The sequence below is a fragment of the Microtus oregoni genome, unplaced genomic scaffold (assembly GCF_018167655.1).
Source record: "Microtus oregoni isolate MIOR12 unplaced genomic scaffold, Mior012 000017F_ref0000208, whole genome shotgun sequence".
Taxonomy (NCBI): domain Eukaryota; kingdom Metazoa; phylum Chordata; class Mammalia; order Rodentia; family Cricetidae; genus Microtus; species Microtus oregoni.
Genome location: NW_024543076.1, coordinates 6,387,653 through 6,412,770, shown reverse-complemented (window position 1 = coordinate 6,412,770; position 25,118 = coordinate 6,387,653). Strand labels below are relative to the sequence as shown.

At 43.2% G+C, this 25,118-nt stretch overlaps 1 protein-coding gene across 1 annotated transcript in view; it reads left to right on the top strand.

Moving 5' to 3' along the window:
* Nucleotides 1-1,217: 1,217 nt before the first annotated feature.
* Ubap1 (ubiquitin associated protein 1) overlaps nt 1,218-25,118 on the top strand; it is a 30,898-nt gene continuing 6,997 nt past the window's right edge. The window contains exons 1-4 of the mRNA XM_041667590.1: nt 1,218-1,427; nt 16,254-16,294; nt 18,019-18,143; nt 24,108-25,034. Of these exons, the coding sequence (XP_041523524.1) occupies nt 16,261-16,294; nt 18,019-18,143; nt 24,108-25,034 (1,086 nt within the window). The 5' untranslated portion in view covers nt 1,218-1,427; nt 16,254-16,260. The remainder of the gene's footprint in view (nt 1,428-16,253; nt 16,295-18,018; nt 18,144-24,107; nt 25,035-25,118) is intronic.

Here is a 25,118-nt window from a genome sequence, read left to right as displayed (position 1 = left end):
ATTATCATCATAGCAGGAAGCATGCAGGCATGCAGGAAGACATGGTGCTGGAGGAGCTGAAAGTTCTACATCTGAATCCTCAGGAAGCAGGAAGAGACAGAAACACACTGGTCCTGGCTTGAGCTTCTGTGACCTCAAAGCCTGGCCCTAGTGACACACTTTCTCTAACAAGGCTACACCTACTCCAAGATCATAACTCCTAATAGTGCTACTCCCTATGGGCCCATGGGGACCATTTTCTTTCAAACCACTATGTTCTCTCTTCTTTCCTTTTCTCACTCTCTCCTTCCCTCCCTTCCTTCTCTTGGATTTTTTTTTTTTTGGATAGCTTTGGCAGGTGGTGCATATCTTTTGTTCCAACACACAGCAGGCAGAGGCAGGCAGATCTCTGTGAGTTCAAGACCAGTGCTGGGATTAAAGGCGTGCGTCATCGCTGCCCGGCAAGAGTTAACTCTTTATGCTCTAATTTCTCCAGTGATCATAAAATTTTAGAAAAAAAAATCACTTAATAACAATTGTGACTTCTTCCTGAAGCTATTTCCCGCAGATGTCTAGTTACACAGAAAGCAGTGAAGGGCCGGGCGATGGTGGCGCAGGCCTTTAATCCCAGCACTCGGGAGGCAGAGGCAGGCGGATCTCTGTGAGTTCGAGACCAGCCTGGTCTACAGAGCTAGTTCCAGGACAGGCTCCAAAGCCACAGTGAAACCCTGTCTCGAAAAACCAAAGGAAAAAAAAAAAAAAGCAGTGAAGGTTTGGGGACGGCATTTCTGGTTTGAATGTACTGGATGTTAGAACTGAAGAGACATTTAGAGTTACTGTTTAGACAATTTGTATATAAACGTGGGTCTGGGATACCTAAGGCCCTGTCTGAAAAACAACAAAGCCCAGGAATAAATGCAGAAAGTGAGACCTGACAAGGGTGAAACAGGTCCCGGAATCTTAGAGATTTTCTAATTTCCAAGGATTCACGGCTAAGCCTTTGGGTGTGCCCTTGCGATTCAAGTCTCTAGGGTTCTCGCTTTGGCCCTGTCTCTAACCCCGAGTCTTAACCTCTCAGTGACCCCTCCTTTCTTCCCTGGGTCAGCAGGGTTGTCATTTCACAATCAAAGCTCAGGGTTGCAGGAATCCTTCAATTTAGTTACGTCACTGTCGGCTCCTCCCATTGGTCCGGGCGGGTGGGGCTCAACGCCATGATGTCAGACGCCCAAAGGGGCGGAGCAACGGCTGGAAGGAGGAGGGAAGTAGGCCTTCAACATGGCGGCCGTAGTACTGACGGTGGCCACGGTGACGGTCTGGCCTGGGGCGGATAGAGTTGGAATGGGGGTTGTTCGCTCTCCCTAGGGGCAGCGGGAGCCAGGCGGGGACTGAGCCCGGGAGGCCGGGCGGAGCCAGCACCTTTCAGCTTTCTGGACGCCAGCGGCATTCAGGTGAGGGGGCCTGTCTCTGGGGAAGGGGGAGAGGGGCGGAGTTGGGGGAAGGGGCCGGTACCCGGCGACCGTGGAGGGGGGGGAAGCTGGGGACCCGGTGCCTGGGGGCCCCGCAGGATGAAAGGAGCTGGAGTACCGGGGAGGGAAGGAGAAAGAGCCGGACGGCGACCGACGTCTAGGGCGGATTCTGGGCGAAGGGTCAGAGTGACGGGACCGGAGTTGAAGGGGCGGAGGGCAGACGGCAGACGGCAGACGGGGTGCGGGCAAATGAGTTGGGATTAAGGGGACTAATTCTCTCCTAGGAGACGGACGCAGTAGACCTCTCTGCCGCTCCAGTGGGAGCTCAGTGGGAGCTCAGTGGGAGCTAGAGCAGGTCGAGGAGCAGAACCCAGGTTTAGGAAAGAAAGAGTGCTGGGGAGTTGAGGGCGAGCGTGGAATGTGAGCATTTAGTTAATTGGGCGATGAGATGAGGGAGAAAAAGAGATCAGACCAGGGTGAATGCTTTTGGGTGGAATCTTTGGCATTGTCTGGTCTTCTCTAGCTATATCTTCCCTAGAGTTTCCTCTTTTTTTTTTTTCCTGGGTGGAAATACCTGGGTTACCCACCTGGGTCTCATAAACAACCCCAAGTCTGTCTTTTGAAGCCAAGCATTTGCTTTTTTACCAGCGGTCCTTGACCTCATGTAATTGTTTTCTGACTTGAGACTTAAAATTTTTTGTGTTGAACTGGAGTAAGATTTTGATACTTTTTAGACATCATAGCGTGTTGTAACCCAAAATTTGTCGTGTATTATATATAATGTTCTAATTCTCTTTCTTAGCGCTTTATCTGTGTCTTCAGTTGTAGTTGTTAGTGTTTGGGAATTTTAATAAATATGGTGGATGCTTCTCTGTTGAATTTTTTCAGATTTGATGATAAAGCAAGGTATTTCATTTTCATTGATAGTTCTTTTTAGGGTCTGAACAATCCAGAGCACTTATTCATGCAGAGGACCTGATTTCAGCTCTTGACCCTACATGGTGGCTCACATTCATCCATAACTCCAGTTCCAGGGGATAGCTATGAAACCTTTTTCTGACCTCCATGGCCACTAGGCAGGAGTATGGTGCGTACATACAGCATGAAGGCAAAACACTCATACAAATAAAATAAGTAAATCTACAAATTTTTTATTTTTCCACCTGCCATCACACCCAGCCTAAAACATTACCCCCCTCCCCCCCAAGCAGGGTTTCTGTGTATAGCCCTGGTGTCCTGGAACTCTTTCTGTAGACCAGACTGCTCTCGAACACACAGAGGATCCACCTGCTTCTGCCTCCCGAGTGCTGGGATCAAAGGCATGATCTCTGGGTTTATAAACATTTTTCTTCCTAGTTAGTATCCCAGCCTAGTTAAACTGAAAGTTTCCGCATTATCTTAAGCCACAAAATGTCTAAAGTCAATAAGAAAAAGATTGCCTTAGGTATTGTAAGTGAAGTTTTATAGATTGAGTTTTTGTTTCTGATTCATTCTATTCATTCTGTTACTGAAAACTTACTGTGTGTTTCATCAGTGAGTCATAGTTATGGAACCAGGCAGTTAGTAGTTCTCTAGTAAATGTCCCTGTCGCTGCATAGCAGGTAAATAACCAACGGCCTCATGGAGAAAAAAGTATTAATTTACAAAGATTGAAGTATGTAAATATAAAAACTCCCTGAATTTTTACTTTTTTTTTTCTGAGATAGGGTTTCTCTGTGTTGTCTTGCCTGTTCTGAAACTCACTTTGTAAGCCAGGCTGGCCTTGAACTTACAGAGATGAGCCTGCCTCTCCTGAGTGCAGTACCACTGCCCCGCTAAATTCTTTTAAACTTTTCTTTTTAGTATTCAAAACTTTTTACTTAATTGTGACATGTGTCTGTTTTTGTTTCCTTTTTTAATCTTTTTTTTTTTTTAGTTTATTTATGTGTGTATGTGTATGGGAGTCTTTCCTGTATGTATGTCTGCACAGAAGAGTGTTCTGGAACTGGAATTTCACAGTTCTAAGGTTCTGTGTGGGTGCTGGAACTTGAATTTGGGTCTTTGGAAGAGGAGGTAGTGTTCTCTCTTGACCTCTGCACTCTCTCTCCAACATCCCTCTTTTGATACTCTCTTAATATGCATTTTAGTATGTAACTCTGGCTGACCTAGAACCCTGCAAACCATTCTGGCTTAAAGACTCAGATCCTCCTCCTTCTGCTGAGAGAGTTTGAGGATGAAAGACATTTGTTAGTACCACATTTGGCTGGCTTTATTTTTCCTTTTGATTTGGGAAAACAGTATCCTAGTAAGATACAGTAGATAGACATTGTCAGTGATTGTCAGTGCACATTTCTTTGACAAATGTCATCTGTGTCTTTAGCCTTTTTCCTTTTTTTTTTTTTGTTTGTTTGTTTTTTGAGACATGGTTTTTCTGTGTAACAGTCCTAGCTGTCCTGGAACTAGCTCTTATAAACCAGGCTGGCCTTGAACTCACAGAGATCTGCCTGCCTCTGTCACCCCAAGTGCTGGAATTAAAGGTGTATACCACCACCCTGCCTATTTTTAGTTTTTAAAATTTAAATGACCATGTCCTGGTGGTGGTTGCGCACACCTTTAATTTAGCACTCAGGGAGGCCAAGGCAGGTGGATCTCTGAGTTTGAGGTCCAGCCTGGTTTACAGAGTGAGTTGTGAGTTCCAGGACAGTCAGAACAACCTGCAGGAATTGGTTCTTTCCTTCCCCTTTTGTGGGTTCCAGGAATCAAACTTAGGTTGTCAGGTGTGGGTTCCTCTTTTACCTTTTGACTATTGTATTTAAAATCTATCAGGAGTGGTGTCATGTTCCTGTCATCTCAGCACTTCTGAGTCGTACAGGACCCACTTGAACTACATAGTGAGACTTTACCTCTCCTACTGCCCCAAAAAGCTTAGGGTTCCTGAAGTTTAACTGATGATACAAGTTCTTTTGAATATTTTCAGCATTGTAAATATATCAATATTTCTGAGTATAGGCACTGCTATATTTTTTTCTGTTATATTAAGTTGGTTTTTTCTTTTTTTCTTTTTCTTTTTTTTTTTTTTTGAGACAAGGTTTCTCTGTAGCCCTGGCTGTCCAGACTGGCCTTGAACTCACAGAGATTCACCTCTCTGTCTCGCAGACTGGGATTAAAGGCGTGTACCACCACCACCACCAGGTACACACATTCTGATATCTATATTGGTTCTTAATCAGTTTCTGTGTAACCCTGGCTGGCCTGGAACGCCCTATGTAGACCAGGCTGTCCTCAGACTTCCAGCTGTTCTTCTGCCTCAGCTTCTGGGACGGCAGCTTGTGCCACCATGCTTTGCTCAATAGCAGTTACTGATGCTTACTAAACACTTGCAGCATCTGAGTCACTGCACTGGCTCCTGGTAGAATCTTGTGATGACTGAGTCAAGAGGCTGCCAGGATGTGTTTTGTTGCTTCATTTTCCTCTTTGGCACTTGAGATTGGGAAACTTAAACTGTTTAATGATTTGGGGAGGGGGTTTAAAATGGTATCTGTTGTGTGATTTTTAAATTGGTATTTTCTAAAGTTGGACTTGTTTTCATGTATTTGTTGGCAATTTGTACTTCTGGGAAGTTTGTATATTTAATTTTTTGTCATTATTTTGGGTTGTTTCTCTTCCTGGTTGAGTTAGATTTCTTTCTTTATTCTGGTTATCTTTTGGTAGAAGGTCTTGATGTAGCCCTGACTGACCTAGAATTCCTAATCCTTCTGCCTTCGTTTCTCAGGTTGGGAATCACAGGTGTAAAACACCACACATTCAGCTTTTTTTTTTTTTTTGTTTGGTTTTTCATGACAGGGTTTCTTTGTAGTTTTGGAGCCTGTCCTGAAACTCTGTAGACCAGGTTGGCCTTGAACTCAGAGATCTGCTCTGCTCCCAAGTGCTGGGATTAAAGGTTTGTGCCACCACCGCTCCACCTCTTAATTAATTTTTTAATGTATGACTTATGAATATCTTCCTATATTTTATGACTGTCATTTTTTAATCTGTTTATGCCTTCTGGTGAGAGTAGCCCATGATTTTTTTTTTTTTAATGTTGTTGATTTTTTGAAAATTATATGACCAGGCACATGTTTGGAGGTGAGAGGATGAGTTATGGGAGTTGGTTTATTCCACCTTGTGAACCTGGGGTTTGAACTCTGGTCATCAGGCTTGGTGGCAACTGCTGAGTCATCTTGCCAGCCTTAGTTTTGAGACAGGGTCTGGTTACATAGCTTTGACTGGCCTGAACTTTAGCCAGTGTACTCTTCTCTGCCTCCCAAGTGCTGGGACTACGTGTGCAGTCCCACATCTTGCTAAAACTCATTTTAATGAAATGAGCTTTTCTGTCTTTTATAACTTTTTTTTTTTTTTTGAACCCGGGTTTCTCTGTGTAGCCCCAGATGGCTTGGGACTATCTCTGTAGATTGTGCTGGCCTCAAACTCAGAGATCTGCCTGCCTCTGTCTCCTGAGTACTGGAATTAAAGGCATGCACCACCACCATTTGGCTTGTGTTTTTTTTTTTTAATTATTATTTTATTTGTATGAGTGAGTGCCCATGTATGGAATGTGCACCGTGTGTGTGCCTGGTGCCCTCAGGAGGTCAGTAGACAAATCAGGTCCCCCGGCTTCATGCTCTCCAGGTGAGCACTCTACTCACTAAGCTGCATCCTCATCCTGGCCTTTTGAGTCTGCAGAATGTAGCTTAGTTGGCAGAGTGCTTGTGTGGTATACGCACAGCCCTGGGTTTGGTCCTCAGCGTGGGATAAGCTGGACATGGTGATGCACACCTGTAATCCCAGCATTTTGGAAGTGGAGGCAGGAGGACCAGTCATCTGTGGTTACATAGTTAATTTGGGGCCAGACTGGACTTGTCTCCGAAGATTGGGGGTGGGGAGTGGAGGAAGAAAGGGGGAAAAAAAAACACTCAGGAGGCAGAGAGGCAGGTGAATCTCTATGAATTCATCTTGATCTGTAATATATCAACTTTCAGGCCAACCAGGGATACAGAATGAGATCCTGTCTCAAAAGAAAAAAAGGGAAGAAGCCTAGAAATAAAAAAAAAAAAAAGTGGAACTTAGTAGTAGAAACTAGGACATTGGACGTGTTGTCCTTGGAGGGAATGAAATACTTCCCTTGGAATGCCAGTTAGTGCCGGAAAGTTTCTGATCATAAAAGAGCAAGAGCAAAGGGGGATGGCTCCTAGATAAGAGCTTTTGCTCTCTTCAGCGGACTGCGTTTGGTTCTCAGCACTCACACTCAGGAGTCTCACAGTTGTGTTTACCTGCAGCTCCAGGTGATGGGTGTCTAGGCTCTGCAGGCACCTGCATCATGTGCACATACCTGTGTGTGGACACATACTTACAAATAATGATAGCACACACAGGTGAATCTCTGTAAGTTCGAGGCTAACCTGGCCTGCAGAGCGAGTTCCAGGAGAGGTTCCAAAGCTACAGAGAAACCCTGTCTCGAAAAAACAACAACAAACCCCCAGCAGAATTGGCCTCTCTTCATCTGTTGCTTTCCTGTCTCACTGTGAGATGGCAGGTGCTGCTATCTCAATGAGGTCTTCATGGAAGCTGTTTGGACTTTTCAGCCTTGAGTTACTTTTACCTCTTTTTTAAAAAGTGCTTTATTTTGTTGCTTAGGGTGGTCTTGGACCCATGGCTCAAATGCTTCTCCCTTCTTCTGCGTTCCTAGTAGCTGGGACTAGACGTGCTCATTACCATGTCCTGCTGTCTTTCCTGTAGCGCTCAGCCTCAGAGTTAGCAGTAAAAAGCACACTGAGAAAATGGTTACAGTTGGTTGAACTAGATGCTTCTCTTGTCCCTGTGATGAAACTGACCAAAAGCAGCCTGGGAAGGAAAGAGTTTCATCTTACAGCTCACAGGTCACAGATCATTACTGAGGGAAGCCAGGGCGGAAACTTGAGGCAGGAACCAAAGCAGAAACTACGGAGGAATATTGTTTACTGGCTTTCTTTCCATGTCTAGTTTAGCCTGCTTTCCCAGGACCCCTGCCCCGGGGTGGTGCTGTCCTGTAGGCGCTACCACATCAAGAAAATGCTGCACAGACCTGCCAATAGGCCCATCTGATGGAGGGCACTCCTCAACTGAGGGCCCTCTCCCAAATGACTGGAGTTTGTATTAAGGTGACAAAACCAACTAGCTCCCTGAGTGAGGTGACACAAGCCTACAGTACATGGGAGGCAGAATTAGGAGAATGACTGCTCCTTACAGCCGATTGTGTACTGCAAGTTCTAGGCCAGTCAGGGTTCATAATGAGACTATCTGAGAAGAAAAAGCAGGGACTGGAGAGATGGCTTAGCAGCTAAGAACAGACACTGCTGTTGAGGATCCAAGTTCAGTTTCCAACACCCACATTGGGTGGTTCACAACTACCTATAACTTCAACTCCCAGGGACCCAACTTGTACACATAAACACATATACATAATTAGAACTAATGGAAATAAATTCTGAAGAAAGAAAGGGGTGGGTAAATCAGAAGAGAGCAACAAAACAGCTGGTAATCTGAATGCTAATTTGAGTTTCATCTACCTTTAACTGGATACGTTGTTGTTTGTTGCTGCTTCAGTGACCGGTCCTCAGCCTCCTTTAATACCCTGTTGGGACGCATTCATGATCTACATGGCTTTGCCTGCCTTGTTGGACAGAAGCATTTTAATCCTAATCCATTTTTTTTTTTTGACCTGGTCTTGTTTATGTATATTCTGGCTAGCTTGCTGCTTGATATGGATGTAGCCCAGGCTGGTCTTGAACTCACTATAGCTCTCCTGCCTCAGGCTTCTAAGTATAGAGGCAGAATCCCACCACCACACCCATTTGTTTAAATATATGTATGCATAATATATATATATATATATCATACATATACACACATTTGTTTTTGTTCTTTTTAAGACAGGGTTTCTCTGTGGCATTGGCTGTCCTGGAACTTGCTCTGTAGACTTCCTGCCTCTGCTACCATGATTAAAGGTTTGCTCCCCCACTGCCCAGCTGTTTGGATATTTTTGTATAATCTATTTTGTGTATTCTTTTGTTTGATGGAGATTTCTGTTGAAGCTGTTTCTTCTTCATTTCAGGTATTTGTTCTTTACCTCCAGATTTTTTTTTGAGATTTATTTTTTAATTATATGTGTACAAGGGATTGGCTATATGTTTGTGTACCACCTGTGTGCTGTGCTCATTGAGGCTGAAAGAGGGTTTTGGATGCCCTGGAACTGGAGTTACAGATTGTTGTAAGCCACCATGTGTGGGTGCTTGGAACCAAATCAGGTCCTCTTCCAAGAACATCAAGATCTCTTTAACTGCAGAGCCATCTCTTCAGCCTCCTCTTACATATATATTTATTTTAAGATTTATTTTTTATTTTATGTGTATAAGTGTTTTGCCTGCATGTATATATGTGCATCATGTGTCTGCCTGTTCACTGTGAAGTGCGACCATCATTCCTTCCTCACACCCTTTTGGAGGCAGTGTTTCAGTATTTATAGACCAGGCTGCCTTCAAAATTAGTAATATCCTGTTCTGCCTCCTGAGTACTGGTATTGAAGGCATGTGCCATGATACCTGTTGTGGGAGATTTCTACACTGTATGAAGGTATTTTGCTATGATTGGCTTAACAAAGAGATGATGGCCAATAGCAAGACAGGAGATACAGGCGGGACTTCCAGGTAGAGAGAGGAAATAGGAGATAATTAAGGAACCAAGGAGACACCAGCAAGACACAGAGGGAGTCAGACATACAGAATGAAAGGTAAAAAGCCACATGATAAAATATAGATTAATAAAAGCAGGTTAATTAAAGTTATAAGAACTAGAAGGAGGAACAAGCCTAAGTTAAGGCTGAACTTTCATAATTAATAAGTCACCATGTCATTATTTGTGAGGAAAGTTCAACTATATATGGTGCCCAACATGGGGGCCAAATAATGTTTTTCTGTTGGCTTAGTGGCTACACATTAATCTACTGATTTTTTTGTTTTGTTTTGTTTTGTTTTTTTTGAGACAGGGTTTCTCTGTAGCTTTGGAGCCTGTTCTGGAATTCGCTCTGTAGACCAGGCTGGCCTCGAACTCACAGAGTTCCTCCCGAGTTCTGGGCCACCGCCTGGATAATCTACTGATATTTTAACTATTGTCTGCTGCTCAACGGCCCCTCAGTCAGTACCCTGCTGGCCACTTGGGCTGGGGCTGGTGGGATTGGAAGCCCCACCAGGCCTTGGGGTGGGGCACTGATGGGGGGAGCTGTGGGGGCTGCAGACGATAATTAAAATATCAGTAGATTCATCTGCAGCCATTAAGCCAACAGAAAAACATCACATATCTGCTCTTATTTATTTTTGCTTAATTGTATGCTTGAAAAGATGTATATGGGGCATAGTTTTGCACGCCTTTAATCCCAGCACCTGGGAGGCAGCAAGGACGGATCTCTGTGAGTTTGAGTCCGTCCAAAGCTACATAGTGAGACCATGTTTTGGAAAAAAGATGTTAAGCCACCCACATATTTTACTTATTTATTGTGAGTGTGCATGACGTATATATGTGTGTGTGTGTGTGTGTGTGTGTGTGTGTATGCATGCTTGCCTTTGGGTATACATATGCAATGGTGCGTGTGTATGTGTGGAAGTTAGAAAACAGCTTCTGAGAGTTGAGTCCCTTCTTTGACCTTGAATTCCGGAGATGGTGCGCAGGTTGGAGGGTCATATATATATGAAATGTATAGATATAAACATATACATATAAAATATATAAGTATACATTATATATTTTTTATTATATGCATTTTCAACAGCTTGATGCTGGGATTTGTTGGAACCAAAATGCTGTCTGTTTTGAGATTGAGTAGGGCTTCTGGCTGGGCCCTTGCTCGGGAGATGCTACTGACTGAATTTTGTGATGAGAAGAACTGTAAGCAGGGTGCGGCAATTGTCTTCGGGCAGATTGGGCTATACTTTAGTTCTACTTCATAGCTGAACTGGCTGTAAACGGGGGTCTGGAATAATGTGAGCTGCATGTTATATCCTATAATGTTGGGTGGGGTTATTTGTCTGCAATCTCTGAGTAGGGCTATAAAGTTTAGTGGCTGTTCTGGTCCAGAGTGTCTGAGCTTGGGCTTTGTGATTGGACGGAATTGCAGATGTACTCTGCAATCTGAGTTTTGGATTGGGGTAATCAATCCCAGCATTTGAGTGGCAGAGGCTGGTTCTCCAAGTTCAAGACCAGTCTGGTTTACAGAGTGAGTTCCAGAACAGCCAGAGCAACAAAGTGAAACCCTATCTCACAAAGACCAAAAATAAATAAATAAATAAACAAGTAAATAAATAAATAAATAAATAAGGAAAAAGAAAAAAATCCTTGGGAAACTGTCAGGTGTTTTGGAGAATGGACTTCACTTTTGGTTTATCTGTTTTTGGAAAAAATAGCTAGAGCTGAGGTAGGTGTTAGCTGTTACAACCTTGGTGTGTGCCTCAGTGCGCTTACTTTACGCTTCGCTTCGGATTAAACGTTCTGTACTGCTTTCTGAGACCTGCAGACTGGCCATGGGGAATGCTTTTCAGAGTCAAAAACCTTAGGCCAGCGGTGGTGGCGCACACCTTTAATCCCAGCACTTGGGAGATAGAGGCAGGCGGATCCCTGTGAGTTCGAGGCCAGCCTGGTCTACAAGAGCTAGTTCCAGGACAGGAACCAAAAGCTACAGAGAAACCCTGTCTCGAAAATCCAAAAAAAAAAAAACCCAAAAAACAAAAACAAAACAAAACAAAACCCTTAATTAGCCATTTCTCCAGAGAATAGGGTTAGAACTTTTAAAGTGTTTCTTTATCAGGCTTGTATTGATGACTTTCTGTTTTACTGGAACACTTCAGTTGGGTAACTAGAGGCTGTGTGTGGGAGTGGTAGTATGGTTTGGAGATTGTCATTATAGTTGGTAGCTGTTCAGTCTGTTAACCTGATCTAGTACTATCAATTTTTGGCAGAATATTTAGTGGCTAAAAGAGCTAGGTTTCTAGTATACTTTGTATAAAACAGGTATTTCATTTGAAGCATTTAAATTACACAGATGATACTCCTTGGACTCTTAGAGCCCTCTGGTGTGCCGTTCATTCACCTGATTCTTTCCTATCCCATCCCTTTATTTCAGAGTTGTCTGTCCTCTTGAAATTTTGTCATTTCCTTTCCTTTATGAATCACATACTTAGATTTTTTTCTTCCCATTTGTGTGTGTTTGTGAATTCCCTGCTTCCACTTCTTCCTCCTACAGGTGTGCTCCTGAAATTCTTTGATACGAGTGTTGAAGACCAGATTTTGTGAATTTTTGGCGGAGGGACATAGTTGCTTGTGAACTGGAGTTTCAGTTGGTACCCAGTTAAGTGTTTGGAATGGAGGCGTGCAACAGGGCTTTAGATTAGTAGTTCAGTTAAGATAACAAACTTCCTTTAAAAGTTGTTAGAGTTGATCTGTGGTGGCACACACACACCTTTAATCCCAGCACTTGGGAGGCAGAGGCAGGCTGATGTCCGTGAGTTTGAGGCCAGCCTGGTCTACAGAGCTAGTTCAAGGATAGCTAAGGTTTTTACTGGCCCAGTTCACAGAGATCCACCTGTCTCTGCCTCCTGAGTGCTGGGATTAAAGGAGTGTGTCTCCAAGCTGTTTTTGCTTTGTTTTCAAAATAAAAAGTATCTTGAATATAGCAATATAAGACCCATTTTTAGGGTGCAGAAAATTTGGGTACATAATTTTAAGTATATATTTAAAGTATTCAGGAAGACAGTTTTTTAATTTTTTTTATTTTTTTTTTATTTTTTTTTTATTTTTTTTATTTTTTAAAGATTTATTTATTTATTATTATTATGTGTACAATATTCTCAGTATTCTGTCTGCATGTATGCCTGCAGCCAGAAGAGGGCGCCAGATATCATTACAGATGGTTGTGAGCCACCATGTGGTTGCTGGGAATCGAACTCAGGACCTTTGGAAGAGCAGGCAGTGCTCTTAACCGCTGAGCCATCTCTCCAGCCCGGAAGACAGTTTTGATGTATTGACATAATTAAATTTAGAGAAACATCTTAGATTGCTTCTGATTAATTTGATTGGGATAGTGTAGCAAAATGTCCTTAGATAAATCAGAACTGGTTAGAAAGGCTAGGTTGGTTTGGAGTTAAGCAGAAGTACAATGTAGTCATGCTTTTGGGCTGGGAGTGTTGCTGGGTAGCAGAGTGCTTACCTAGCATGTGAAGGCAGATTTGAGTCCTGTACTGTAAAAACCAAACCAAACCACTTTCCCAGAAAGGCAAATACCTGAGCTAATGGGAGCTCATTAACTCTAGCCTGACAGGGAAGGAACCAGCATAGGACCATACTAGACCCTCTGAATGTGAGTGACAGTTGAATGGCTGGGGCAGACTGTGGGGCCGCTGGCAGTTGCACCAGGATTTACCCTTACTGCTTGTACTGGCTTTTTGGGAACCCATTCTCTTTGGATGATACATTGATCAGCCTGGATATAGTAGGGAGGGCCTTGGACCTTCCCCAAAGCAATATGCCTTACCCTCTCTGATGAGGAGTAAATGGGGGGCGGGGAGAGAAGGCGGAGGAAATAGGAGGAGGGGAGGGAGTGGGGACTGGTGTTGTTATGTAAAATGAAAAAAGATAGTTCTTTTTTTAAAAAAAAATTGAGAAAAAGCTTCCCCTCAAGTTCTGCTTTTGCCCATTTACTGATACTGTTTTCCTATTTCTAAGTATCTTTTTGTTACCAAATGAGCTGTTAGTGTGAACACTGTCAGTAGATTGATTTTCTGTCTTTATAAGATGACAGTGACATGGCAGATTGCCAGCTAGTCACATATGGGTTCCTGTATTTAAGTTCTATTAATTAATCAAAAAGAAATAACAAATTGTAAGGTAGCATTCAGGTTTTTTAATTTCTTAAAAAGACTTTATTTAATTTTATTTTAAGTGCATTGATGTTTTTGTCCACATTCATATCTACGTGAGGGTGTCAGATTCCCCGGAACAATAGTTACATGCAATTGTGAGCTGCTGGGACTTGAACCCGGGTCCTCTGGAAGAAAGAGCAGTCAGTGCTCTTAACTGCTGAGCCATCCCTCCAGCCCCTAATTTAATGCTTTTGAGGCAAGGGCTTACTGTGGTCTTCACTGGCTTTGATCTGCCTGCCACTACTGGAATTACAGATGTGTGCCCCCAGTCGCAGCCTTTGAAAACTGCTGGAAGAACAGAAAAGTTGTGTTTGGTACTAAGTCTTTTGGGTGTGATAGCTTATGTTTCAAAACAATACACATACTTTGTTAAAAAGAAATAAGAAACTTACCTTTTTTTCTATTTTGATTTTGAGTTGAGCTTTGATATAATATATTCTGAATTATTTATTTTACCCAAGTTCCCAATTGTACCTACAGTGCCATTTTCTATTGCTGGGCGGTAGTGGTGCATACCATTAATCCCAGCACTTGGGAGGCAGAGGCAGGCGGATCTCTGTGAGTTCGAGGCCAGCCTGGTCTACAGAGCTAGTTCCAGGACAGGCTTCAAAGCCACAGAGAAACCCTGTCTTGAAAAACCAACCATGTCTTTGGTGTTCTTTTAGTTTTCTATATCTGTTTTATCTTTATTTGTTTATTTATTCATTGGTTTAAGCTGTATCTTTTTTCTTTTTAAGATAGGTGCAGACCTCTACGTATATACACCTGAAAAATCTAAGAGCTCAGTCATCAATCCACTTGGTTTTTTTGGGTTTTTTTCCTGGTTTTTGAGACAGGGTATTTCTGGGTAGCTTTGGAACCTGACCTAGAACTCACTTTGTTGACCAGGCTGGCCTTGAACTCACAGAGATCCACCTGCCTCTGCCACCTGAGTGCTGGGGTTAGAGGCATGTGCCTCCACCACCCAGCTGGTTTTGTTTTTGAGAATTACTGTGTGTTGAACTTGAATTTTCCTGCCTCAGCCTCAGGGGTGTGAGGTTACAGGTGTGCGAGAAGATGTAGTTCACTGAGCCTTTTGTTTCTTTGCTTTCTCTCTCTCTCTCTCTCTCTCTCTCTCTCTCTCTCACTCTCTCTGTCTCTCTGTCTCTCTCTGTCTCTCTGAGACAGGGTTTTCCTGTGCAGCCCTGGCTGCTCTAGATCTCTGTGAGTTTCAGGACAGCCAGGGCTACACATAGAAACTCTGTCAAAAACAAAACAGAATGTGTATGAGTGTTTTGTCTATGTGTATGAATGTGTGACTGGCTTGTTTATGGGAGCCCTCCAGATCCACATGATTGTATAGCACCAAGGGACAGGACAGGGTCACTAGCCTTAGTAGGTGACTGTGCCTCAGTAGGTAACCTTGCCCCTCAGTGGGTGACCCTGTCTCTCCATAGGTGACCCTGTCCCTCAGTGGGTGACCCTGGAGTCCATTAGAGAGTAGTTAAAATTTTAGGTAGGTCATGGGTAGAGTGCTTGCTTAGCATTGCAAGGCCTTGGATTAAGTTCTGGCACCTGGTCCTCCTGATCCCCTTCCTAAGAGAAAAAGAAAAGGAAAGGAAGCATGTAGAAGCACATTTATTTCTGGTGTGTTGACTGCTGCTTTTTAGTCTTGCTGACAAGACTGCCTCTGAACTCAGTCCTGTTGCCTCTGCCTCCTGAGAAACTCAGATCCCAGCCTTGTTTCAGATGCTGGGGTCTGAAATGTAGTATCTGTGATACTCCTGCTTCGGGAGATCTATTGTCATTTTGTTGGTTCAGCAGTGTTTACTCAGGTTTTGTGAAGTGTTGTTACAGCTATTTCAGAAGGCATCTGGGGGCTGGAGAGATGACTCTGTGGTTAAGAACAAGTTAGGTCCCAGCATCCACTTCAGCTGACTCTCACATTCCAGTAGTTAAGCTTCAGGAACCTGGTGCACTGCATGTGTGTGCACCTCTACACACGTGGCATATAGACACATAGACATACAGATTTTAAAGTAAAAATGAAAAAGGATATTCCGATAGGGCGTGGTGGTATTCACCTCATTTTCAGTATTTGCAGTCAGAGGCAGGAAGACTGAGCTTGAGACTATTAGGATTACATAGTACAAGACTAGTTCAGTGAGATCTCACCTCAAAAACAAACAAAATTACCATAACATCAAAGGCTGGACATAGATTTCAGTCGTCTAGTACTTGCATAGTTACTATCTTTGGCAATTTATGAGTGGTCATTTTGTGTATTGTGTCAATTTATAACTGAGATTTTCATGGGTTGTACCCTGTGTAATTAATAACTGTTAAATTTCTAAGAGATCTCCAACCCACCCCTGAGTGTTCAGGTGTTCTTAGTGGACTAGCAGTCATTGGGCTCTTCTTCATTCATTGTTATTGTGCTGAGGTGTAAAATGTTTGATTACTTACACATCACTGTGTATCTTAAATAATAACAAGGCTGGGCATTGGTGGTGCATGTCATTAATCCTAGTACTCAGGAGGCAGAGATAGGCAGATCTTTGTGGTTTTGAGGGCAGCCTGATCTACAGAAGTAGTTCCTGAATAGCCAGGGCTATCTACACACACACACACACACACACGAGAGAGAGAGAGAGAGAGAGAGAGAGGGGGGGGGGGGGGAGGAAAAGAAAAGACAGACAAATTAGCTTCTCTTATATTGGGCTTTCTTTTGAACTTCAGGACTTCAGGAGTGAGAAGTAAAGACTTTGTGAGTCCTAAAACATTAGTTTTCTGTCTTGATTTTTTTTGCCTTTGTTTTCTTGTTTAGTCTCAAGACATAGTACTCAAGAAATCTTTCCTTGTTTTTTAGGTTCTAAATGGCTTCTAAGAAGTTGGGTACAGATTTTCATGGTAAGTGAAGCGTTAAATATTATGGTTTAAGTTATGATTTGATCAGAAAATATAAATTGCTTTAGTATTTTGTTATTTTTTTATACTGAACAGCCTAAGTAAAACAAAGTTATACAAAACATAGCATGTCCTGGAACTACGTAGATCAGCCTTGCCTTGACCTCACAGACCTCTGGAAAAGTAGCCAGTGCTCTTAACCACCGAGCCATCTCTCTAGCCCTGCTGCTTATTCTCTCTGCCCACCAGGCCCACCTATCCCTCTCCTGCCTAGGCTATTGGCCATTCAGCTTTTTTTCTTCTCCTTTTCTTTTCTTTTCTTTTCTTTTCTTTCTTCTTTCTCTCTTTCTGTCTCTGTCTCTCTCTCTCTCTGTCTCTCTCTTTCTCTTTCATTTTAGACCAGTCAGGTGCCTTAGGCAGGCAGGGTGGAACAAAAGCAATACATCTGTACATAATTAAACAGGTGCACCATAAGCAAATTTAACACACACCTTTACACAGTTAGAGTAGTGTTCTGCAGCATAGACAAAGGTAACACACCTTTACATAGTTAAAGTGATATTTCACAGCAGTTGAATGCTTCACATATCTGAGCCATGGTCATGGGTTTGATTCTCTAGTACTGGGGGTGTGGTGGGAATCCATATTATTCTAGAAAGTAATAATGCTTTTATTCTTTGTGCTAAAAAAATGATTGTTTCACTGGTACCCATGCCCTCACCCCCTAGAAGGCAAGAAAAAGCTCGCAGAGAACTCTTAAATCAAAGACACCTATTGTGAGGAGTCTCATCAGTTCAGACGATGTGTATCAGTCAGACAGTGGTGTAGGTTCTGAGAATACAGACGTGGCATAGTGGCACACAGTGTAAATCCCAACTACTTGAGGACAAGGTTGGGTTGTGAACTCAAGACCATCCGTGTCAGGTACCAATACTTTGTCTCCCAAACAAAACATAACAACCCAAACAAAATGGTTTGAGAGTACGCCTTCAAATAAGACTTGACTTGGCTACAAGAAACCTATGTTTCCTTTGACAAGACAGACAATAAGTATAATAAAACAGCTATGTAGTATGTTAGAAGAAAAAAAATACTGCGAGGTCAAGTCAGACAACATAGTGAGGTAGGGTGCTGCAGTTAAACCTGGTTCAGAAACGTTTGAGCAGAGTTGAAGACGTGAAGGAGTGAGTTGTGAATCCAAGAGAAGAGCATTCCAGATAAAGGAACAGCGGGTATGGAACACTTTAGGTCAGGTTTGAGCTTGACATCATTTCAGGCAGAGGTCCCTGTGACTCAGGCAGTAATCCAAAGGACAGTTAGGAGATGTGGACAGAAAGATCCTAGGAGGCTTTTTTAGGCGACTGTGAGTACTTTGGATCTTTTTTTATTATTTATTTTTTTTTGAGACAGGTTTTCTCTTTGTAGCTCTTGTTGTCCTGGCCTTGAACTCACAGAGACCCACCCGCCTCTGCCTCCAGAGTGCTGGGATTAAAGGCATGCGGCAGGCCCTACAAGTTCTTTGGATTTTACATTGAGTATAATTGAAAACAAACCCTCCTAGTGAAGATAGTGAAGTAGACCGAGTAGACAGGTCTCAGTCAGGTAAGCTGTTGGAGAAGGGACTCAAGTCTTAGGAGAGCCTAAATGTACGTTTACCTAAGTTATAGCAAAATAAGTACTAAAGTTATTTGCTAATGTTTTCTCCTTTATTATTATTATTATTATAGGGACTTTCAGTTACCTTGATGATGTCCCATTCAAAATAGGAGACAAATTCAAAACACCAGCTAAAGTTGGTCTACCTATTGGCTTCTCCTTGCCTGATTGCTTACAGGTTATCAGAGAGATGCAGGTAAGTCATGAATTTTACTTAGTGTTTAGTGCATTGATAAACTTGGATAAACTGTTCTTACATCTTTCATTTTGTTCCTATTAATGCCTGGTTTACAGTGGTACCCAGACCTCCATTTATTGTTTGACACATGCATAGATGTGTGTGTGTGTGTGTGTGTGATATATATTGGGTCTCAGTGCTTTCCTTGCACTGAATTTGCACAAAGCAAATTCCAGTTGCCCATTTCAGACACTCGCCTCTTTCCTCTGTTGATGTCCTCATTGTCTTTCAGATAATGTTTCTTTTGTTCTGCTCACACTTAGTTCTCACCCAGGCTGTTAGAGCAGCAGTTGGCTCTGCTGCTTGCAAGGTTTTTCACATCATTTCTAGAGTAATGATTTTAAGGCTTTAAAATTTTTTTTGAAAGTTTATAATTCAATGATTATTAAATCAAACATAGGGATGTCAGGTTTTGTCAGAGCACATTCGACCATCATCATGTTCCGAGTCAGCAAGAGTTTGTTAAATATACTTTGTGCATTTTTCCTATACCTGGCTTTCCTTGTGAGTTGTCTCTGGGTGGAATAGTCTTTCTCTGACTGTACAGAACTGTGCCTAAATGTTCTCCAGGGTTTCTTTCTCAACTCTCTCCTCTTGAGAGCTATGTTATATAGAAATGCATGAAATTACTTTTTTTTATATTTATTTATTTATTATGTACACAATACTCTGTGTGTATGCCTGCTGGCCAGAAGAGGGCACCAGACCTCATTACAGATGGTTGTGAGCCACCATGTGGTTGCTGGGAATTGAACTTAGGACCTTTGGAAGAGCAGGCAGTGCTCTTAACCTCTGAGCCATCTCTCCAGCCCATGAAATTACTTTTTGAAGGCACCAAAAAGCTGAGTGTTGCTTCATAAGTGCCTGCCTTTGGGATGTGCTCTTGTGGGGACTGAGGAGAGAGTCAGCTCAGTGTCCTCAGAGGTGCTTACAGCTTAGAGGTATTGTGAGAAACCCAGAAGAGCACAGTGCGCTCACAGAACTTTACTCCGCCTTGTTGGAAAGGAAATTTTGTTTCTGGGGACTCATTAGGACATCAGCATGTCACTTTAAAAGAATTTTGCCTTATAGAGTCTGTGTGCAGAATTCAGTTGCTTTGTTTTTATTTTGGTTTTTCAAGACAGGGTTTCTCTGTGTAGCTTTGGAGCCTGTCCTGGAACTAGCTCTTGTAGACCAGGCTGGCCTCAAACTCACAGAGATCCGCCTGCCTCTGCCTCCTGAATACTGGGATTAAAGGTATGCTGTCCAACTCTCAGTTGCTTTGTTTTAATAACTTTATTGAGATAAGATTTACATACCTTGAAATGAACTCTTTCAAGCTATATACTTCAGTGGTGTGGTTTTTTTTTTTTTTTTGGTTTTTCGAGACAGGGTTTCTCTGTGGTTTTGGAGCCTGTCCTGGAACTAGCTCTTGTAGACCAGGCTGGTCTCGAACTCACAGAGATCCGCCTGCCTCTGCCTCCCGAGTGCTGGGATTAAAGGCGTGCGCCACCACCGCCCGGCTCTTTTTTTTTTTTTTTTTTTTTTTTTTTTTTTTTGAGACAGGATTTCAGGATTTCTAGCCCTGGCTATTTTGGAACTAGCTCTGTAGACCAGGCTGACTGATCTCTCTGACCAGGCTCAGAGATCCACCTGCCTCTGTCCCCCAAGTGCTGAGATTAAAGATGTAGCCACTACCACCCCACCTGATTTTTTTTTTAATTAATTTTAATTTGTGTGCTTTGGTGTTTTGCCATGGGTGTCAGGTCCCCTGGAACAGGAGTTACAGACAGTAGTGAGCTGCTATGTGGGTGCTGGAAATTGACGCAGGGTACTCTGGAAGAACAGCCAGTGCTCTTAACTGCTAAGCCATCTCTCCAGTCCCCTGGTCAGTTTTTAGTATTTATTCACAGTTGTGTAAACTTTTAGAGTATTTTATTCCTCCCGCCCCGAAAAGAAACCCTCTGTGGTCTTTGTGACAGACACATTTAATTTAGGTTTTTGTATTTGGAGTCCTAGGCCAGAGGTCTCAATTTGGAGACTCCCAGTGAACTAGGTCTGCTCCTTCATCCCGAAAGGTCAAATGAAGAGATGAATGGTGGTAAACACATGAACATAATGTATTCTCAGGGTAATGACTAAATACCAGCAGTCTAGTTATAAAGCCTGTCTGTCCCAGGAGGCTGATAACTGTCCTGGTCTGCAGTATAAGCTGGAGGTTTGCACAGCTAGACATTTTGTCTGGTTGAACATTCAGTAAAATGATAAACGAGTTGCTGTGAGACAGAAAGTGTGACTCCTTTTGAGCACTTCTTTCTCTCCTACTCAGAGAGCTTTACTGAAATGTTCAGTTCTTCTCAAAAAAGAAAAGAAAGGAAAAGTCGCTGCTGCCTGGCAGGGAACTTTGAGCCTTTAGAAAAGGTGTTGATATATTAGACTTTTTGTTCCTGGAATCCACGTGAGTGTGAGAAAACACTTCAGAAAAGGGCCAGTTCACAATTATCTTGCTTTTAGTTCCTCATCAGACACCTTCAAACCCAAGGAGAGAGTCAGTGATTTTAATAAAAGCAGCCTCTCCGTCCCTGTTACGTTGCTATGGCTAAGTAGTATTGCTCTTGTGTGGGTATGCCACACTTGTGTATTCATCAGTTGATAAACATGCTGGTAGTTTCTATTTTTGACTATCCTGACCTGTATTGCTGTGAAGGTTTACATGCAGGCTTCCCCTTCTTTCTCATTCTTCTGGATGTATAAAGGTGGAATCATTGGGCCTTCCTATAACTGTGTAAAGGAACTACCAGATGATATTCCAAATCACTGTGTCATTTTATTCACACTAGCACTGGAGGTGTGTTCCAATTGTGTCCGTCTTACCTGCCTGTGGTAACTGCCTCTTTCATTATGTATTTGTGGGTGTGAAGTTGTATTTTGTGGCTTTGATTTTCATTTTACTAATGACACTAAGCATCTTAAGTGGTTTTGAATACTGGATAGATAATCTTTTTTAAATGGAGACTTCATTGGGCCCTAAGGTACGATTTTACCTTATACCTTTTACCTATACTTTCCTTGCTCCATTTTCCTCATAATAAATAATCATTAAATACCTTTCTTGTGTATGTAGTCCTTGTAATAATATGATTTAAAAACCCCAGAGCTAGAGATGTAGCTTAGTGGTAGCATGTGTGCTCTGCATGCACGAAGCCCTTGGTTTATCTCTGCTACTGTACACAGACATACATATAAATACACAAACATGCACACACAATTGAAAATATAAGACAAGAGGTGAGATGAATAAAGCCTTGGGTTTATTGCTACCACTACACGCGCGTGCGCGCGTGCACACACACACACACACACAAACATACATAGCATGCACATACAATTGAAAAAATAGGAAAGAGAGTTGTGATGATTTTTGCTAGGAGTAGACACATATGCTGTAGTCCCATAGGCTTGGGAAGTTGAGGCAGGAGGTCCATTTTCATACAGCAATTTGAGGCCAGCAAAGCAAAATGGATGGCCTTGTATCACTTACCTTCCTCATTGCTGACAGGGTTCCTACAGAAACCACTTAAGGTAGAGAAAGGATTTATTTGGGTTATGTTTTGGGGAAAGCAGTCCATCATGACAGTGGAGGCGTCCCGTGGGACTGGTTTCTCTCTGCTGCAATGTGTGAGGTAAGTGTGGATAAGGGGCTATGTCCCAGCCCTCAGGCAAGCCCCACCTCCTAGAAGTTCCATAACCTCCCAAATAAGCGACATTAGCTGTGGACCAGCACATGAGACTGCCAGGTAATTTCACAGTCTACTCTTGGGCCCCATAGGCTGGCCTGGAATCTGGGCTGGGCTGTATCCCTCAGACCTCCCCCTAACTAAAGGTTCCACAGCTTAGCCCACCTGGTGTCTCTCTCTCTCTCTCTCTCTCTCTCTCTCTCTCTCTGTCTCTCTGTCTCTCTGTCTCTCTGTCTCTCTCTGTTGTTGTGTCCGTCCCCCTCCCCAGAATGTCACTAAAAAGCCTGGTTGACCTGGAATTCATTATGTAGAAGAGGCTGCCCTCAAACCCGGTAACCATGCTGTCTTGTTTTTATATGTTTTGCTTTCAAATGATGAAAACTAACCAGTGGACCTTTAATCCCAACACTCAGGAGGCAGGGGCAGATGGATCCCAGTCTGATTTACCTAGTGATTTCTGGACAGCCAGGGCCACATAATAGACAATATTGAACCAATGTGAGTCAGTTAACATACATAGCATCTAGGGTCCTGGAAATTTCACTTGGATGCTGTGGCCACAGTAGTGTAGGGTAGTCCTTAGTGTCTGTGGTTCATAACAGTCTGCAGTCATTCTTGTTTTTTTGAGACTGGGTTTCTTTTACTTTTCTTTTTAATATTTATTTATCTATTTTATGTATATGACTGCTCTATTTGTATGTATGCCTGTATTACACAAGAGAGAATAAGACAAAAGATGACATCAGATCCCATTATTTCTGGTTTTGGACCACCATGTGGTTGTTCTGAATTAAACTCAGGACCTCTGGAAGAGCAGCCAGTGCTCATAACTGCTGAGCCATCTTTCTAGCCCTATGGTTTTATTTTCTTAAAATGTTTTTTTCTGGAAGTTCTGAAATATTTAAAAGTACTTCCTACAGGAAATATACTACTTTCTGCCTTCCAGTAGGGCTGCCTCTTTTTTTTTTTTTTTTCTTCGAGACAGGGTTTCTCTGTGGCTTTGGAGCCTGTCCTGGAACTAGCTCTTGTAGACCAGGCTGGTCTCGAACTCACAGAGATCCGCCTGCCTCTGCCTCCCGAGTACTGGGATTGAAGGCCTGCGCCACCATCGCCCGGTTTAGGCCTGCCTCTTAACACCCCTTCCACCTCAACACTGGGATCAGTAGTCCTAAGGAGCCAGCCATATTCAAACCATAGCATCCCTCCATTTTCTGTAGGATGTGTTCTGCAACCTATGGAAGATGCTTAAAGCCTCAGGTAGCAGTTGAGCTAACCGCTAGGTATCGCACTGGTGTGCTGGACTCGTCTCTGGCAGGAGACTGATTCAGGAGACTGAATGGGAGAGGAGGCCAGATTTTATCACACTATTCAGGGTGTCATTAAAGAGATTTAGTTTTATTTTATCTGTATGAGTGGATGCACCACATACATGCCTGTTACTTATAGAGGTCAGAAAAGGTGTTAGATCTCTTGTGACTAGAGTTAAAGATAATTGCTGGATGGTGGTGGCGGCACACACCTTTAATCCAGCACTCGGATTAATTCAAGGCAGCCTGGTCTACAGAGTGAGTTCCAGGACAACCAGGGCTACACAGGGAAACCCTGTCTTGAAAACCAGTTTTGATCCACCATGTTGGTGCTGGGAACAGATCTTGGGTCCTCTACAGGAGCAACAAATGCTCTTAACTGCTGAACTATCTTCCAGTCCAAAAGTTAAGATGTGTTTTTTCTGGAGTTTTTGCTTGCTATTCTTTTTTTGTAGTTATTATAAACAAACGAAACTATAGCAAAAAAAATGGGCCAGTGGGAAACCTCTAGTGAGTTGATAATGCTTGCCTCTCTTTTTGGTTTTTCAAGGCAGGGTTAATGTATCTGACTGGAGGTGTCATGCACTTTTAGAAGAGTGAATGGGCCACCAGAGTAGCTTTCTTGAGTGGGTGGCTAACCCCGTCCCCCAGTCATGTACAATTAAGAACGAAAAAACCAAAGGGAAGAAAAGCAATGGATGTGCAAGTTCCCTTTGGTCTGGTATGAGGGTTAATTTATAGAAGTTATCTGGGAGCATGGTTTGGACAGTGGAAGTCTTGGTGCTCTCATGAGGCTCAGCCTTGTGCTGGCGTGCTGCCTGCTCACACAGGACTGAATTGGGTAGGGGAGAGTAGTAGCCCCTGGGCTCACACCTCCTCTCTCTGCTGTATCCCTGCAGTATGACTTCTCCTTGGAAAAGAAAACCATTGAGTGGGCCGAAGATATTAAGCTAATCCAAGAAGCTCAGCGAGAAGCAGAGCGGAAGGCTGAGGATGCGGAAGCTAAAGTGACTTCTAAGAGTGGCCCAGAGGGTGACAGCAAAATGAGCTTCTCCAAGACTCATAATCCAGCCACAATGCCGCCTCCGATTAACCCCATCCTTGCCAGCTTACAGCACAACAGCATCCTCACTCCAACTCGGGTCAGCAGTAGTGCCACAAAGCAGAAAGTTCTCAGCCCACCCCACACAAAAGCGGATTTCAATCCTGCTGACTTTGAGTGTGAAGAGGACCCGTTTGATAATCTGGAGTTAAAAACCATCGATGAGAAGGAAGAACTGAGAAACATTCTGGTAGGAACCACTGGACCCATAATGGCTCAGTTACTGGACAGTAACTCACCCAGAGGAAGCTCGGGTTCTGTGTTACAGGATGAGGAGGTCTTGGCCTCCTTGGAGCACGCAACCTTAGATTTCAAGCCTCTTCATAAACCCAATGGCTTTATAACCTTACCGCAGTTGGGCAACTGTGAAAAGATGTCGCTGTCTTCCAAAGTGTCCCTCCCCCCTATCCCTACAGTAAGCAATATCAAATCTCTCTCCTTCCCCAAACTTGACTCTGATGACAGCAATCAGAAGACAGTCAAGCTTGCAAGCACTTTCCATAGCACATCCTGCCTCCGAAGTGGCACACCCCGGAATTTCCTGAAGCCTTCCACCCAAAGCAGTGCCAGTGAGCTCAATGGGGACCATACTCTTGGGCTTTCCGCTTTGAACTTGAACAGTGGCACAGAGGTGCCAACCCTGATGACGTCCTCCCAGATGCCTTCCCTGTCTGTCTTGTCTGTGTGTACAGAAGAACCATCACCTCCAAATACATGTCCCACGGTAAGTTTCAGTCCTAACTTACAGTCCCAGAGATGTCTCAGTGATCCCATTTAGCAAAAGTCCCCCACAAGGCCTAGTGTTTGA